Genomic DNA, 15,000 nt, shown 5'->3' with positions numbered 1-15,000 from the left:
CTCTTTGTTGTATTCTGTACTTATGTTAACCAAAAGGAACTTCCTAGACATCTAAGATCTTTTCCAATTTATATTTGACTTTGCTCATGCTACAACAAAAACTAACTTAAATAAAAAATAAGAGAAAAAAAATCTAAAGCTTATCCTAATAGATTGTGTGTCAGGAGAGGAGTATATGGGAAAGATATGAGGAAAAATTTTAGTTGGATCAGCAACTACAGCTAGTTTCAGAATGGAGGGCCAGGGATTTAGCTCAGTGGCACCACACCTGCTTTGCAAGTGCCAGGTTGTGAGTTCGATCCCTGGTACAAAAAAAAAAAAAAAAAAAAAAAAAAAATACAGAATGTAAAGGAAAACAAAAAAGGTATAGTGTTACCAAACTTTACACTTTGATGTATTAACAGAAAAATATTTTTTTCTTTTAAGTTTAAGAGAGAAACTAGGGATTTCCTTATATAAAAATTTTCAAATCTTAGAGACACATCATCAAAGTTATGCTTTTAGGTTTTTATATAACATTTATGATTGGGCATGATCCTAACAGCAATTATTTAATAAAAAATGTAAAAAAAAAAGTAACCAAAAAGTATTTTGAAGGAAACAAGTAATTGGCACCCTTCCCCCACCTTAAAACGAAAGAAGTCCATTATGGCTTTGATATCCCTTTTAGTAGAAGAGTATTGCCACATTTTAAAATAATTTCACACTAACCAGTATTTCTATTTTTTCCGCTGCTTTTGATTTTGTGTTTTTGCAGTACTTATTAGGGAACCTAGGCATGTACGAATTCCAGCAAGGTGGAGCAGAGATCCAGCTGCCTCTTTGAGCTCCTCATCAATTTCCTGACATGACTGTTTTCTCATCTTTTTGCCTGGGAGCCCTTTTTGAGAGGTGTCTACACAAGCCTGTGCCACATAGCCACTGTCTCCAAGAGGGTCATCTTCATAATCACCATCTGTGTCTTCTTCACTATGAAATCCTTCACTGCCGTCACTTCCTACATGGCTATTCTTTGGGATGAATTCATACACCTCATCTACAGAAGACAGGGAAGACACGCTTGACCTGGAGGCACACCGCTGTGCTGCCATACTACTGGCACTGTAGTTGTGATCTTCTTTTGGATCAATGCTGGTGGCTAAGGAATCGCTCTCTTGTAATCGTACAGCACTGGGATGACTAAATGCATGGCCATAATTCCTCTTTTTTTGCAATGATGTTTTAAGAGGAAGAGGCTTCTCACCTGTGGAAAACAGAACTTACATCATTAGGTCAAATGTATTTAATTGCAAAACAGAGCACTGAAAACTACTGCTACCACTCCTGAGCATGAGGTACTTTAGATTATTAATGTTTTATAGGATTTTTCATTTCATTACTTTGAAATATTTTAAAACCATTTAATAATATGCTTTGCCCTTTCCATAGAACATATAATTATTTTAAACTACTCGACAGAAAACATCAACATGAATATAGCACTTGGATTAGCTATTTGTTGGTATTTGCATTGTTCTCAATTTTTTACTACTATACATAATGCTGAAGTGAAAATTCTCTGGATGTCTTTACTCATACAAATGCAAATACTTTTCTAGGAGGAATACCAAGAAATACAACTGCTAAGTAAAAAGATACACACATTTTAAATTATTATTGGTATTCTTAAATACGCAATGGTATATGACAAAACCTATTCCCATACTCTCAACCTTTTCTTTTTTAAGCTACTGGAGACTGAACCCAGGGCCTCTGTACAGAGGTACATACTCAGCCCTTTTTATTCCATTATTTGTTATTATTTTTTAAATTTTGAGACAGGGCCTTGCCAAGTTTGTCAGACTACCCAAGTTGGGATGGAACTTGCAGTTCTCCTGCCTTGGTCTCCAGGAGAGCTAGGATAACAGGCATTTGCCACCATGCACAGTTTAGCCATTGTTTTCTTTATAATCTCGGAGACACACACACACACACACACAAAAGCACCTCAATTCTGTTTTATATTCCATGTCTTCAATTTCTACAGTACTTCATCTTTTTGCATGTATACTATCCATATTTATTTCATCTTCTGAGATCCACTTATTTATATTCTTGCTGACTTTTCTGCTGAACTGTTTTCTTTTTAATTTCTTTGGTTTTTTTTTATACCAGAGATCAAACCCAGGACCTTGCTCTTGCAAGGCAAATGTAGCACCACTGGGCTAAACGCCTGGCCTCTTTTTAATTTCTTACTTGTAGGATCTTTTAGAGACTCACTGTTAATCTTTTGTATGTAATAAATGGTTTAAAAAATTCTGCAGTATTTTGTTTACATTACTTTTCTTCCTTTATTTTAGTGGTGCTAGAGAGCAACGAGGGGATGGCACACAAGCACATGCCATGCAAGTGCCCTACCACTGAGCTATCCCCACAGGCTCCTTTGGTTACTTTTCCTAAGTAACTGTAAATTTACCCATCTCTTTCCTGTACAGATTTTGTGTTTTGTGTCTTAAAGAAGCTTTTCCTGTTCAAAGTTATAATTGTATTTTCTTATCAATACCTTTCATTTTTATTTTTAGCTCTTTTAAGCTCATTTTCTAAATATTCTATGTTCTCCATTTCTTGGTCAATATTAAAATATTTCTCAGCATTAACTTCAATCTTTTAACTGTTCATATAAATAAATGGAAATATAAACAGAAACTAAGTTATTCAGATTAAAATAATTTAACTGGAAAGTAATTTGCCATGACACTTAAAATATTTTGTATTCTAAATTAAATTTAAAAGGTACTCATATTTATTTTGAAAAGAAAAGCATGATTGCTTACATTCTAAAATCCCTTGTTCTATAGAAGTATTTAAAAGTATCATTGCAGTGGCAGCATCAATATCAGATTCTGAAAAGGGAAAACAGTGGCAACATTAATGTCCTTTAAGAGAGGCTAATGGAAGTATTTGCATGCACTCAAAGATAATCAGCACCAAGATTTTTTGCTGCACATTTTCCTGCTTAAAAGGCACAGACATAAGTTAAACATCATATGACATCATACATATTACTGTGCAATCTCTTTTGTTCACTTAAATTATGGAACAGTTTTGTGAACAGTATTATGTAAAAGAATAGAGAGGTACTAGAGAAAATACAAGTTCTCTTTATTCACAATGAAAAATAAACATTTGAACTGTGCTTCAAAAGGCTCACTCTTAAAACTAAATTAGCTAAAACTGTACAGCATTACTATTTTTGAGCATTTTTCCTTGAATAATATCCTATGTATATCTGCAGTTAAATATGACAAGCTCATGCTAGTTGCAGAAGACAAAAATACATGTAACTAACCCCAGGCACAATCAGCCATCTGATCTTTGACAAAGGGGCCAAAAACGTGGGAGTAAAGACAAAGTAAGAAATGATAGTGGGAAAACTAACCATATTACATGCAGAAGTTCAGTCTATACCCCTAACTCTCACCACGTACTAAACTAGATCAAAAGATCAAAGATTTAAATATTAAAACAGTATGCTGGAAGATAAATAGGTAAAACTGTTAAAGATATAGGCACAAAGACTTTCTGAACCCCAAAATGCACAAGAAATAACATCAAGAATCAACAAATGGGATTCACAGCAAATTAAAAAACTTCTGCATAGCAAAGAGTGAAAAGGCAACCTACAGAATGGGAAAACATTTTTGCCAGGTATATTTCAGACAGAGGACTAATATCTAGAATACATAAAGAACTAAAAAAAAAAAAAAATTAGACCCCTCCAAATAAAAGACTCACTCAAAAATGGGCAGCTGAAATGAAGAGCTACTTCTCTGAATAAGTGCAAATGGCCAATAAATACATGAAAAAATGTTTAACATCTTTGGCCATTAAAGAAATGCAACTTGCCCTGTGGTTGAGGAAGACAGCATTTACTTATCTCTTAGCAACACAGTTTAACATGGCAGTCTATAGGAGATTCAGCTGTAGTCTCATTCAGCAGCTGCCAAAATATATATTGATGATGTCCTTTCATTTTTATGTTGGATGCATGTTTGCTGGGGAGGGACTGGATTCAGAAATCTTTGAATGTTTTCATCTAAATAATTGTTTTGATCACCAAGAAAAGTGCCTTGAAAAACAGAAACTGTTCATTTTATTGAGTAAAGAAGGGAAAGCCTCCACAAGCAAGGATAAATTGGAAAATACAATTCAGCTGTGAATTTATTGGAATTTCCTGTAAACAAGATTATATCTATGAATAAAGAGAATGTTTCTAATCTTAAAAAGAAAAAGATACACAAAATGAGATTCCATCTTACTCTGAAAGAATGGCCATCAACCAGAAATCAAATAGTAAATATGCTGGTGAGACTGTGTGGTAAAAGAAACCCTGCTACATTGTTGTTGGGAGTAAACTATGGAAATCATTATGGAGATTCTCCCAAAAAACTAAAACTGAAAATCCCATTTGACTTAGCTACTCCCCACTGTAGGTATCTTTCCAGAAGAGTTAAAGACATCATATTTCAGTGGTACCCATGCATACCCTGTATACAGCAGAACAACTCATAACAGCTAAATCTTGGCAGGGACCTAAATGTCCATCAATGGATGAATAGAGAAAGAAAATGTGGTATTTATATATAAAAGTGAAACTCTGCTATAAGGGATTTAGTTGAGTCTTTTATGGGAAAATGGATGCACCCTGAGGTGTAATGTTAAATGAAATAAATCAGACACATGAATTTAAATACTGAGCACTTTCTCTTATATGAAAAATCCAAAGCATAAATAAATTAAAGAGTAAAATAAAAGATAGATAACAGGAAACAGGGAGGTACATATTTTTCAAATGTGAAGGGGACCAACAGATGGAGGGAGGGGAAAAGATGAGAGGGAAGGGGATACAAAAAAACGATTAAGATGTGTTATGTACATGAAACTCCCCATGATGAATATAATCATTATAATATTAGTATATGTACTGTAAATATGTACTAATACAAATGAAAATTTAAAAGTACACATAACTGGTCAGTCCAGATCATCTCACTGTATAAATGCTACATGAATTATTTTTGTTTTTGTTTTTTTCTGAGACAAGGACCCACTATGCAGTCCATGCTAGCCTTGAACTTGTGATCTTCCTGCTTCAGCCTCCCAAGTGCTGGGATTACAGGTATGTGCCACTATGCCTGGCAACTAAATGAATAATTATTGTGGGAACAAAAATATTACTAATATGTAATGTTTCCATTATGATTATTCACAAGCTTATAAGCCCTAGAGATTTAAATAGTATTCACAAGGTTAGACATAAATATGGCTATTTCATGAGAAGAAAGGGATTTAAAATGCTGGTCAAATCAGATTCTACAACTGATAAAGTCATTATCTTCTCATACCTATTTATATCAGTTTTCTTCCATTGTTGGTGATGAATTAGTGTGAATAATTAATTGAAGAAAAAAAGTAAAGAAAAAAATTTACGAGTTCAAGGCCAGCCTGGGTTACATACTGAGTTCAAAAACAGCCTGAATTACAGAGTGAGACCTTATCTGAAAGAAAAAAAGAGGGGGGAGGGGCAGAAGGGGAGACAAAAGTTAGGAAAAAATTAGAAAATGTGTATAAATAAATACATTTTAAAAATATCCAGATATTAAGACTTCTATGTATATCTTAAAGTTGTAAATTTTTACACTACAGTTTTCCAATTTACTTGTAATGCCTAATTATAACATTGTCACAGATTTAAAAAGAAAGCCATGAGGATACTGACTTGTTTGCCTCCGGACTTGACCATAAACCCTTTTAAGATGGGAAACGTTATTGCTATTGACTTTAATTATCAGGCTCCGATACATCTTTCATATTGTCTGCAATGTGATAGCACACAATGCCATACAACTCTTTTCCCCTGAATAAGCTGTGACCCTGTGAAACAAGAGTGTCTACATTACTGTTGTCTTAATTACACTGTCAGCTTCTTTAGGGTAGGAACTGTGTCTTATTTTCTGTGTTATCATAACTCTAAGAAATGTTTTGGGAAATAATACAATATATTGGGAATGCTCTATTCTGTCATTCATTCGATAAACTCAATGTCTTACTGTGAGTCTAACATCATTCTAGGCTGTGAATATAGCTACGGCAGAAAACAAAATAGTAAAATCCCTAACCTCTTAGAACCCAAAGGATTAAAACATAATATAAAGTGATGAACACTGGGGAGGACATTTCAATACATTTTACAGAGAGGCCAGGAAGTCCTCAAGGGGAAGGGAAGAGCTGGGCCAAAGCCTCAGGGAGGTGAGGTGAGGGAAAAGCACTCCAGGCAGAAAGCACATTAAGTATGAAGGACCGAAATCAATGATGCCCACTCATCATAGTTGAAAGGCCAGGAAAACAAAGACTCCCAATTTCTCTTTAGAATGAGACCTGAGACAGTCTGAAAAGTGTTCAGAATTTTAAACTGTCTATGAAAGTGCACCTGCTAGCCTATACTGTCCTGCAGGCAAAGGTTTCCCTATTCAAGGCCCATGCAGCTAGAAAAGGGGAGTGTGGGCTGGATCTCAGAGTCCACTCTGCCTCGGCCAGGTGCCCATGACATTAGGCAAAAGCCCTAGCAGGAAGATAGTGTTCCAGGAATGAACCTATTTATTTAGCATTACTGGGAATTGAACCCAGGGCCTTTGCACTGAGCTACATCCCTGGAACTTTTGTTATTTTGGGGGACATGGTCTAGCAAAACTGCTAAGTTGCCAAAGGTGGGCTCAAACTTTGGATTCTCCTGCCTTAGCTTCCCGGAGCACTGGGATTACAGGTGTGCACCATCATTACCAGCAATAATTTTTCTTTTCATATAAAAGAATCAACATACTTTGCAATTTTGTAAATGAGGGAGGTAGTGCTAAGGAAGAGAATCTAACATGAAACAGTATTATAATGAACCACAAATTACAAATATTTCTCACTTAAGTGAAGCACCTATAAAATTTTATTAAAAATAGAAGTACACATTGAACTGGTTAATAGGCTTATTCTGAAAATATCTTGGTAAAACTACATGAATGTCATTGCTTTTGAAGTTTCTGAATTTTTCAAGTGATAAAAGTAGGTACTCTAACTTTTTTAAAATTAATTTTTGTAGTACTGAGGATTGAACCTAGGGCCTTCACACTGAGCAAATGCCCCAGTTCTCTCTCTCTCTCTTTTTTTTTTTCTTTTTCTTTTTTTAAAATTAATTTTTCTGGTACCGGAGATCAAACTCAGGACCTGGCACTTGCCAGGCTGGCACAGCACCACTGAGCTAAACTCCTGGTCCCTCCTTTCATTTTTTTGATACAAGGTCTTGCTATGTAGTTCAGGCTGGTCTTGAACTCAGTATGTAGCCTAGGTTGGCCTCAAACTTGCGGCAATCCTCCTGACTCAGTCTCCTGAGTGCTAGGATTACAGGCGTACACCGTATCTGGCACTTTTTTGTTTTTTTTGGAGATGGGGTCTCCCTAAATTGCCCAGGCTGGCTCAAACTTTCTGATCTTCTGCCTCAGTCTCCCAGAGTGCTAGGATTAGAAGTATACAGCACCATGCCTGGCTAGGTATTGTTTCTATAGAAGTAGAATGATAGGAAAAATATTCCTGGTAGAGAAGTTATACCCAGTTTAACTTGAATTCTACAGCATGAAATTAACTTTGTAGTCAGTAGTGGTCAGGCATGTCCATAATCTCAACACTCAAGAGGCTGAAGCAGGGAGATGGCTGCAAGTTCAAAATTCTGAGCTACATAGTGAGGTTAAGGTTAGCTTGAACTACATAGAGAGACTGTCCAAAAAGAAAAGAAATTAACTTTGTGAAACCAAATATTTCTTTGAAAAAGATTTTACCTATATTTGATTTTATTTAGACTGTTTTAAAACACGTGCTTTGCCATGCTTTGCCACTTAACCTCAATATTAAAAATAAGCAAAGAAATGACCCAAAACATTGCAGTATTCAACAGCACTTGATTATCAATGATTTGTCTAACACACAGTCTTGAACTTCTTAGATCAAAAGGAACAAAAATTCTCTGGGTAGAATTTACAAACAAATTTTATTTATAGTACAACTCAATCAGTTTGGGTATTAAATTTAAATTTAGGACTCATTTGTTTACTGTCACACTGAAAACACTTCATAATGTTATTTTTTCACAGAGAAAGTACTTGTGCTATTTTAAAGGTGTCTACTCCTTAAATAGCAACACTATTAGCTATATTATCTAACATCTTAGATCATCAGGGACAAAAAATTGGTAGTACACAAAATGCTACTAATTCCATAACAATAAAGATCTATCAAAAATGTTAATTTCTCTTTCCTGGCTTATATTTCCTTAGCCAAGATCCTAGGATATGATTAACAATAATTGAGAAAAAAAATCAAGATACCAGTTTTAGCCCTGTGAAAGTAAAGGTTATAAGACAAACACCTTTCTGCTATCTGATTCACAATCCCTACATTTAAGGAAATGATATGGGAACTGCAGAATCAGAATTTAAATAGTTTTAAGCTCAATTATAACCATAAAGGGATTTATTGTCCCTCTATCAAAACTAACATACACATTTACAAAACATACAGATGGAGAAATGCTCTTGTAATGCTTCAGAGTAGGACAACAATAAGCAGTCTGGCTCATTGGTTCACTTTCATTTTACTAAAATATAAACTCTGCAAATCTGAAATCTTAAAATTCAGTTTAGATGTACACTTAGCCCCTAACATCACACACCAACTGCCTTAATTTTACATTTACTAATACTAGGTGTTTTAGTATAAATACTAAAATTTACCAATTGGAATTTGAATTCCATTTTTGTCTATTTTGTTTACTGATAGACTGGTGCCTTGAACACTATCTCAGTACATCTGAGTAATATTTTTAAACATGAATTTATTCCAAACACACACCAAGCCAAAATCTTGACCAAGAAGTTTTATTTTGCTCTCAGTATGAAAGTCCTAAGTCTCCTGCTACATATTATACAGTGCTGCAATACAGATACTGGCACATAAAATTAGCAAGTTGACCAAGAGACTTTAAACAAATTGCTGCATTGGTTTTGGCTGATCATGGTTTCTGGAGTTCCTAAACATAATGTTTGCTATTAACCCTACTTGTCTAATTGTATCTCTAATATAATGATTAAATATATAATCTCTACTATAATGATTAAAAGTTGATTCTATGAAGTGAGTCTTTAAGTAATCTTTATAAAACACAAAACTCATTATGTCACCTCATTACAGTACTGAGGCCATTTACTAGTTTTGTTACCTTAAATTAATCTCTCCAAAGTTCAGTTTCTCTATTTGTTTTTTGTTTTTTTTAAAGTGTGTGGGGGTAGTGACAGTTTCCCCAAAGGACAGTTGTGAGGACCGAATGAGGCGATGTAACTAAATGCTGTGTTATTTTCAGAGAAATAAGTTAAAACTCCTTATTGTGAAAAATAAGCACACCTTAAGCTCTGCTTCCTCCCCCTAGCCCATGCTAAGTGACCACATCTAGCTGGCCTTCTGTGTGCCTAGGCCAGTGGTGGAAGATCTATGGCATATGTACCACAGCAGGCTGTTTGTTCACTAACACTGCCTAGGCTTTAGTTGCACTCTTCAACCAGCCAGACAGACCCCTGCCATCCTTTGTCTCCTGTTATCATTCTGCCCTCTGCCTGCTCCTCAGCAAGCTGTCCTCCTAGCAGTTAAGTACCCTCCCATCTTTTGAGGTCCAGCTCAACTATCACACTTCTTTCTCTAAGCGGCCTTTTATGACCCTCATTAAGCTTAATTCTTCACTCTTCTTCAATTAAACTGTTTTCTGAGAGCAGGGCCTCAGCCTCTCATCTCTGTACATCCCAAAGCATCTACTATAACTGGAGAGATATAGCAGCTCAATAATTACTTGTGGTGAACATTTAATCCACTTGGTGTTTTCAAACATTTCTCTAGAATAAAAACACAGAAACGAATTTTCTCAAAATTTATGAATATGCCCTAAAATAGCCAGATTTGAATATAAATGTGGTTGTTTTTTGAGATTTCATGTTTTTCTCCTTAAAACACAAGAATTTCGCATTCTATTCCAGAACAGACCTGCAGGTGTTTTAATCTAGAATCCCAATCACCTTCCCCATCTAGTTAATTATGACTAGGCAACATTCTTCAGTTTATCTTTTATTCTCAAGAATGTTGGTATTAGAGGGAAGTAAGGTGTCGGCACTAGAGAGAATGCATAATATGTGCAAGCTATCAGATGAAGAAGTAGCACCTGTGCTCTAGTTATGAAAAACTATAGCTGCAACTAGCAGGAGACTTGTAGAAATGTCTGCTCCCCAAAGGAAGAAGCCAGATTTGAATGAAATTAGAGGAAGAAGAGATTTTAACTTAATTAAACCTGAGACTCTATGAAGAGTATGTTCTCATAATGTGCATATGAATTGAACTTCAGAGTGTAAGAATCAGAAGTTACTGAGGCAATAAAAAGATGGGAATTTCAGCAATACCTAGAGGCAAGGGGTACACATTTCACCATGCAAGTAACAAGAAAATGGATACTGTACTTGCCTTATGTTAAGGCAGAACATTATCCAATTTTCTACTGACTTAATTGTTTTGCAGAGTTCTCCAAATGCTCTTTCACACTCTTTCCCTCTTTTTACAAATATCAACACAATGCTTTTGAGGTCCAAAGAGCAAAAATGTCTTTGATATACAGAAAGAATTTTAGTCCAAGTCTTTTCATTTTTGTAGGCCACGGAAATGTCTCTAGACTTCAATCCAACAACGTAGCAAAAACTCATTTTAACATACTATGAATATATAAAATTAATTATAAGCATGAAAAATCCACTAATTCAGAATTTGACTGGATTTTTAAAAGCCTGAAAAAATTCTTTAAAAGTAAATTTATAAACTTCCTAAATTAAGGCTCTTCAGTTAACTTATAAAAGAAATATTCTGAACTATATTCTAGCCTAAGAGATAGCAAATTTCTTCATCAAAGGATCAGAAAATAAGTATTATGCTTTGCAGGACAGTTTTTTTTTCATGTCTTCAAATATTATTGCTATTCTGATGTTCTTCCCCAGCCATTTTATAAATATAAAGCCGTCCTCAGAACATGAGCCACACAAACACAGGCAAAGATAACTCCACTGATAGTATCACTGAGAAATTAAATCCTATTTTCAAGGAAAAAATGAAAGTGAAAGCTGAACATGGTGGAGCAATCCTGTAACCCCAACTACTCAGGAGGCCAGTGTAGATGGATGGCAAATTCAAGCCAAGCTTGGACAACTTAGCAAGAGACTTTCTCAAAATAAAAATAGAATAGGGCTGGAAACCTACTTTAGTGGTAGAGCATTTGCATAGCATGCCCAAGGCCTAGGGCTATTAAGAAAAAATACGTAAATGTGGGTGTGGGTGTACATGTGGGCATGGGTGTGTATACACACACAAGCGTCTCAACTCACAATATAGCATAAAATTATACCAAAATGCTAACAATAGAATAAGGGTGACTTTTACTTTTCTTTTTACAACTGTTTTATTGCCCAAGTCTTCTGCAATTAATGTATAATTTATAATGCGAAAAACATTAAACAGAATCCTAAATTCAAACCCATGTTTTGGATTGGGGATTTAGCTCAGTGGTTCTGCTACCTGCCTTGCAAGCACAAGGTCCCAAGTTCGACCCCTAGTACCACCCCCTACCAAAAAAGAATAAACGTTTTTATGACTTAAAAGACTTTTAAACTTCACACATACCTTTGAGGGTTCGCACCTGGTTCTGCTTGAGAACAGAGGTTATGTAGTGAGGTGATAAAGAACCACTGAAAAATGAACAGAAAAGACAAATGTGCTTATAACATCTTTATTTCACTTTTTGTAGGACTAAGTCACAAATACAACTAATCTGTAGCATTAAAAATACAAACTATTTTTACCTTGTTTTCTTTGCTAACAATACTCAATTTAGGAAGAGTCTGACAAAGCAAAGAGTGCATAGGGACCAAGATTAAATCATAATTATTTGGATATTCTTATACAAAATAATTAATCTCTTAGTTTCTTCATCTTAGGAATAATTAAATCTCTCATATAGGGTTGTTGTGTTAAGTAAGAATAGTGCATTTAAGCCAGGGGTGGAGGCAAACACCAATAGTCCCAGCACTTGGGAAGCTGAGGAAGGAAGGAGGATCTGCGAGTTTGAAGTCAACCTGGACTACACAGTGAGTTCAAGTCCAGCCTGAACTAAATAGCAAGACTTTGCCTAAAAGACTAGAACAAAAAAGAATAGTGCATTTAAAATACCTAGAACAATTGATAATACTTAAATTCTTATTTGGTTTTATATTAGATATTTAAATTTTATATAACATTAACATAGCTATTATCACAGAATTCAAAAGTATATACCAAAACAAGTGTTGAAGGAAGATTGTATGGTAATAGTAACAGTTAAGTTGTATTTTATTAACAAATATCAGTTATCAAATTAAACTTTCTATATTTATGGAAAGACATTAACAGTTTTATTGTTTCCAGAAAATACAAAATTTTGAGAAAAATTATTTGTTCTTTGGAAATTGTGATAGTACAAAAAATTTTGATAATAAAGTTAATTTCCTATTGACAAGTTTTACATATACCATATTTCATTCTCTTCTCAGACTTGATTAGAGGGTTAGATACTCAAAAGTATGTCAGATGTAATTTTTACTTTGCTAAAGAGAAAAAGGAGAAAATGTCACATTACTAAGGCTTTAAAGCCAATATTGATAACCTTTCTGCTATTATTCAAAGTATTTTATACAAAAATCACCTTTGTTTAATGTCTAAAGGCTAAAATAACTAAAATGCAACACAGCACCTGCACATAAAATTTATGATGATTAAAAAAATGCCAATTTTCCCTTCTTGAATTTTTAATTAAAAAGAAAAGCAAAAAGCTGGGTGTGGTGCTTCATGCTTATAATACTGTACTCAGTAGGCTGAGGCATGTTCAAGGTCAGGTTGAACTATATAGCGAGGTCCTCTCTCAAAAATCAAAAACAACAACAAAAAGCTAAATAAAACAAATAAGTGAACATAAACAGAACTTTCTAGTTTCTAAATTACTATTTAGAATATCTCATAAGCACCAACACTAATAAATAAGAGATGAATTCCCAAATGAGTATATAAACTTGGGTAACTTCTTAGTTTTACTCCATAAAGAGAAATTACTTAGTAGTTCCATTTTCAATGATCCATTTAATCTTCAAATATGGTAAACAACTTAAATTCCGTCTATGGCCATACCACCCTGAATGCACCTGGTCTCGTCTGATCTTGCAAACTAAGCAGGGTCAAGGCTTGGTTAAGATTTGGAACAGCAGAACAACTTAAATTCTCAACTAGTTATGGGTCAACTTTAGCTTTCCTAGTTTTATTTGTTTGTTTCTGTATTTCAGCTACAAACTGTCCTTTAAAAGCTCTCTAATAACAAGAACTCAAATGAGCCAGGCAGGGTGGTACATGCCTGTAATCCCAGCATTTAGAGAGTCTGAGGCAGGAGGATGGCCAAGTAACAGCCCAGCCCAGGAAATTTAGCAACTTAGACAAGCAAGACTGTCTCAAAAAAAAAAGGGGGGTGGGGGATATAGCTCAATGGGAAGGATATGGGTGTGATTCCTAGAACTGTGCCAAAAAGAGAGAATTCAAACAAACTACTATATGAAATACTGATAACTGTTGCAGTTGAAAGTTAACTAGTATTTTCTCCTATGAATATGCTTGAAATGTTTTATTTATTAAGATCCTTTTATTATTTTTCTTTCCTTTTTTGTTTTTTGAGATAGGGTCTTTCTTGTACAGAGTGTCCCTGAACTCACAGTGATGCTCCTGCTGCAGCCTCCCAAGTGCTGGGATTACAAGCATGTGTCACCATGCCTGGCCATATTAAAAAAAAAGGCAATACAAACCACCTTAAAGTTATCTTAATAAAATCTGGCATTTTCAGCTCAAATGAATGTGCATAATAAGAATTTTTAAAGATTTAGGCTGCTTAGGAAAAGAAAACAAAACCAGACCTGAAGAGGTCAAGTAATTTTCAGATTTAACTCACAATGAGAAAGCCTGAAAAATCAATAGGAGCCACTGGGATTAAAAATACAACCTGAAGAGATATTTTAAGGAAATACACTACAGTAACATTTACAAAAAACCTTCAGAGTATTACTTTACTTGCCACTTAAAATTTTAGACATGACCATACTTTTTTTTTGGTACCAGTGTGCCAGTACCATTGAGCTAAATCCCTGGCCCGAACATACTTTTAAACATTAAAAATACTATGAAAGACAAAAATTTAGAAAAAAATATAAATGCAGTACGCATATAAAAATCTCAAACTATTAATCATCTCATTTAAATTTTTAAATAAACTGGACACCCACAGTGGTATCCATTCTGTAATCCCAGCACTGAAGAAGCTGAGGCAGGAGGTTCTTCTTGAGTTGTAGGCAACCCCAGGGTGATATAAGGACACTCTACTGCTAAACAAAATTCCCATGTCTTAGAGGTACTACGAATAATTAAAATAATTTAATTCTGCAACTGAAATCATAACTTTCTCTGTAATATATTGTAATGACTAAATTTCCCGTGTGTGTGTGTGTGTGTGTGTGTGTGTGTGTGTGTGTGTGTGTGTGTACACAAGGGGCTCATGTTAGGCGAGTGCTCTAGTACCCAGGTACATCTCCAGTCATTTTTATTTTATTTTGAGACAATGCCTCACTAAGTTACCCAGGCTGACCTCAAACTTGACATCTTTTGCCTCAGCCTCTGGAGTGGCTGGGACTATAGGTATAAATCTCAGCACCTGATTCAATTGTTTTCCTGTTTTCCTGTGTTTAACACAAATTAAACCTGAGTAAAAATGTCTTAATGTCATCCATAAATACTTATAAATACAATTAAATTTATAATGACTCACAACTT

At 34.8% G+C, this 15,000-nt stretch overlaps 1 protein-coding gene across 2 annotated transcripts in view; it reads right to left on the bottom strand.

Moving 5' to 3' along the window:
* Positions 1-317: 317 nt before the first annotated feature.
* The window catches only part of Foxn2 (forkhead box N2), a 60,458-nt gene continuing 45,775 nt past the window's right edge, over positions 318-15,000 (bottom strand). Inside the window, exons 4-6 of one of the 2 annotated variants that reach the window (XM_010615800.3) lie at positions 11,785-11,849; positions 2,814-2,882; positions 318-1,243 (exon numbers count right to left, since the gene is read on the bottom strand). In XM_010615800.3, coding sequence (XP_010614102.1) covers positions 720-1,243; positions 2,814-2,882; positions 11,785-11,849 — 658 coding nt within the window. In that variant the 3' untranslated portion in view covers positions 318-719. The remainder of the gene's footprint in view (positions 1,244-2,813; positions 2,883-11,784; positions 11,850-15,000) is intronic. The other variant, XM_010615801.3, reaches the window with a different exon arrangement.

The sequence above is a fragment of the Fukomys damarensis genome, unplaced genomic scaffold (assembly GCF_012274545.1).
Source record: "Fukomys damarensis isolate Sample0158 unplaced genomic scaffold, DMR_v1.0_HiC HiC_scaffold_2, whole genome shotgun sequence".
In the NCBI taxonomy this organism is placed as follows: domain Eukaryota; kingdom Metazoa; phylum Chordata; class Mammalia; order Rodentia; family Bathyergidae; genus Fukomys; species Fukomys damarensis.
This window is presented reverse-complemented; position numbering and strand designations above follow the sequence as displayed.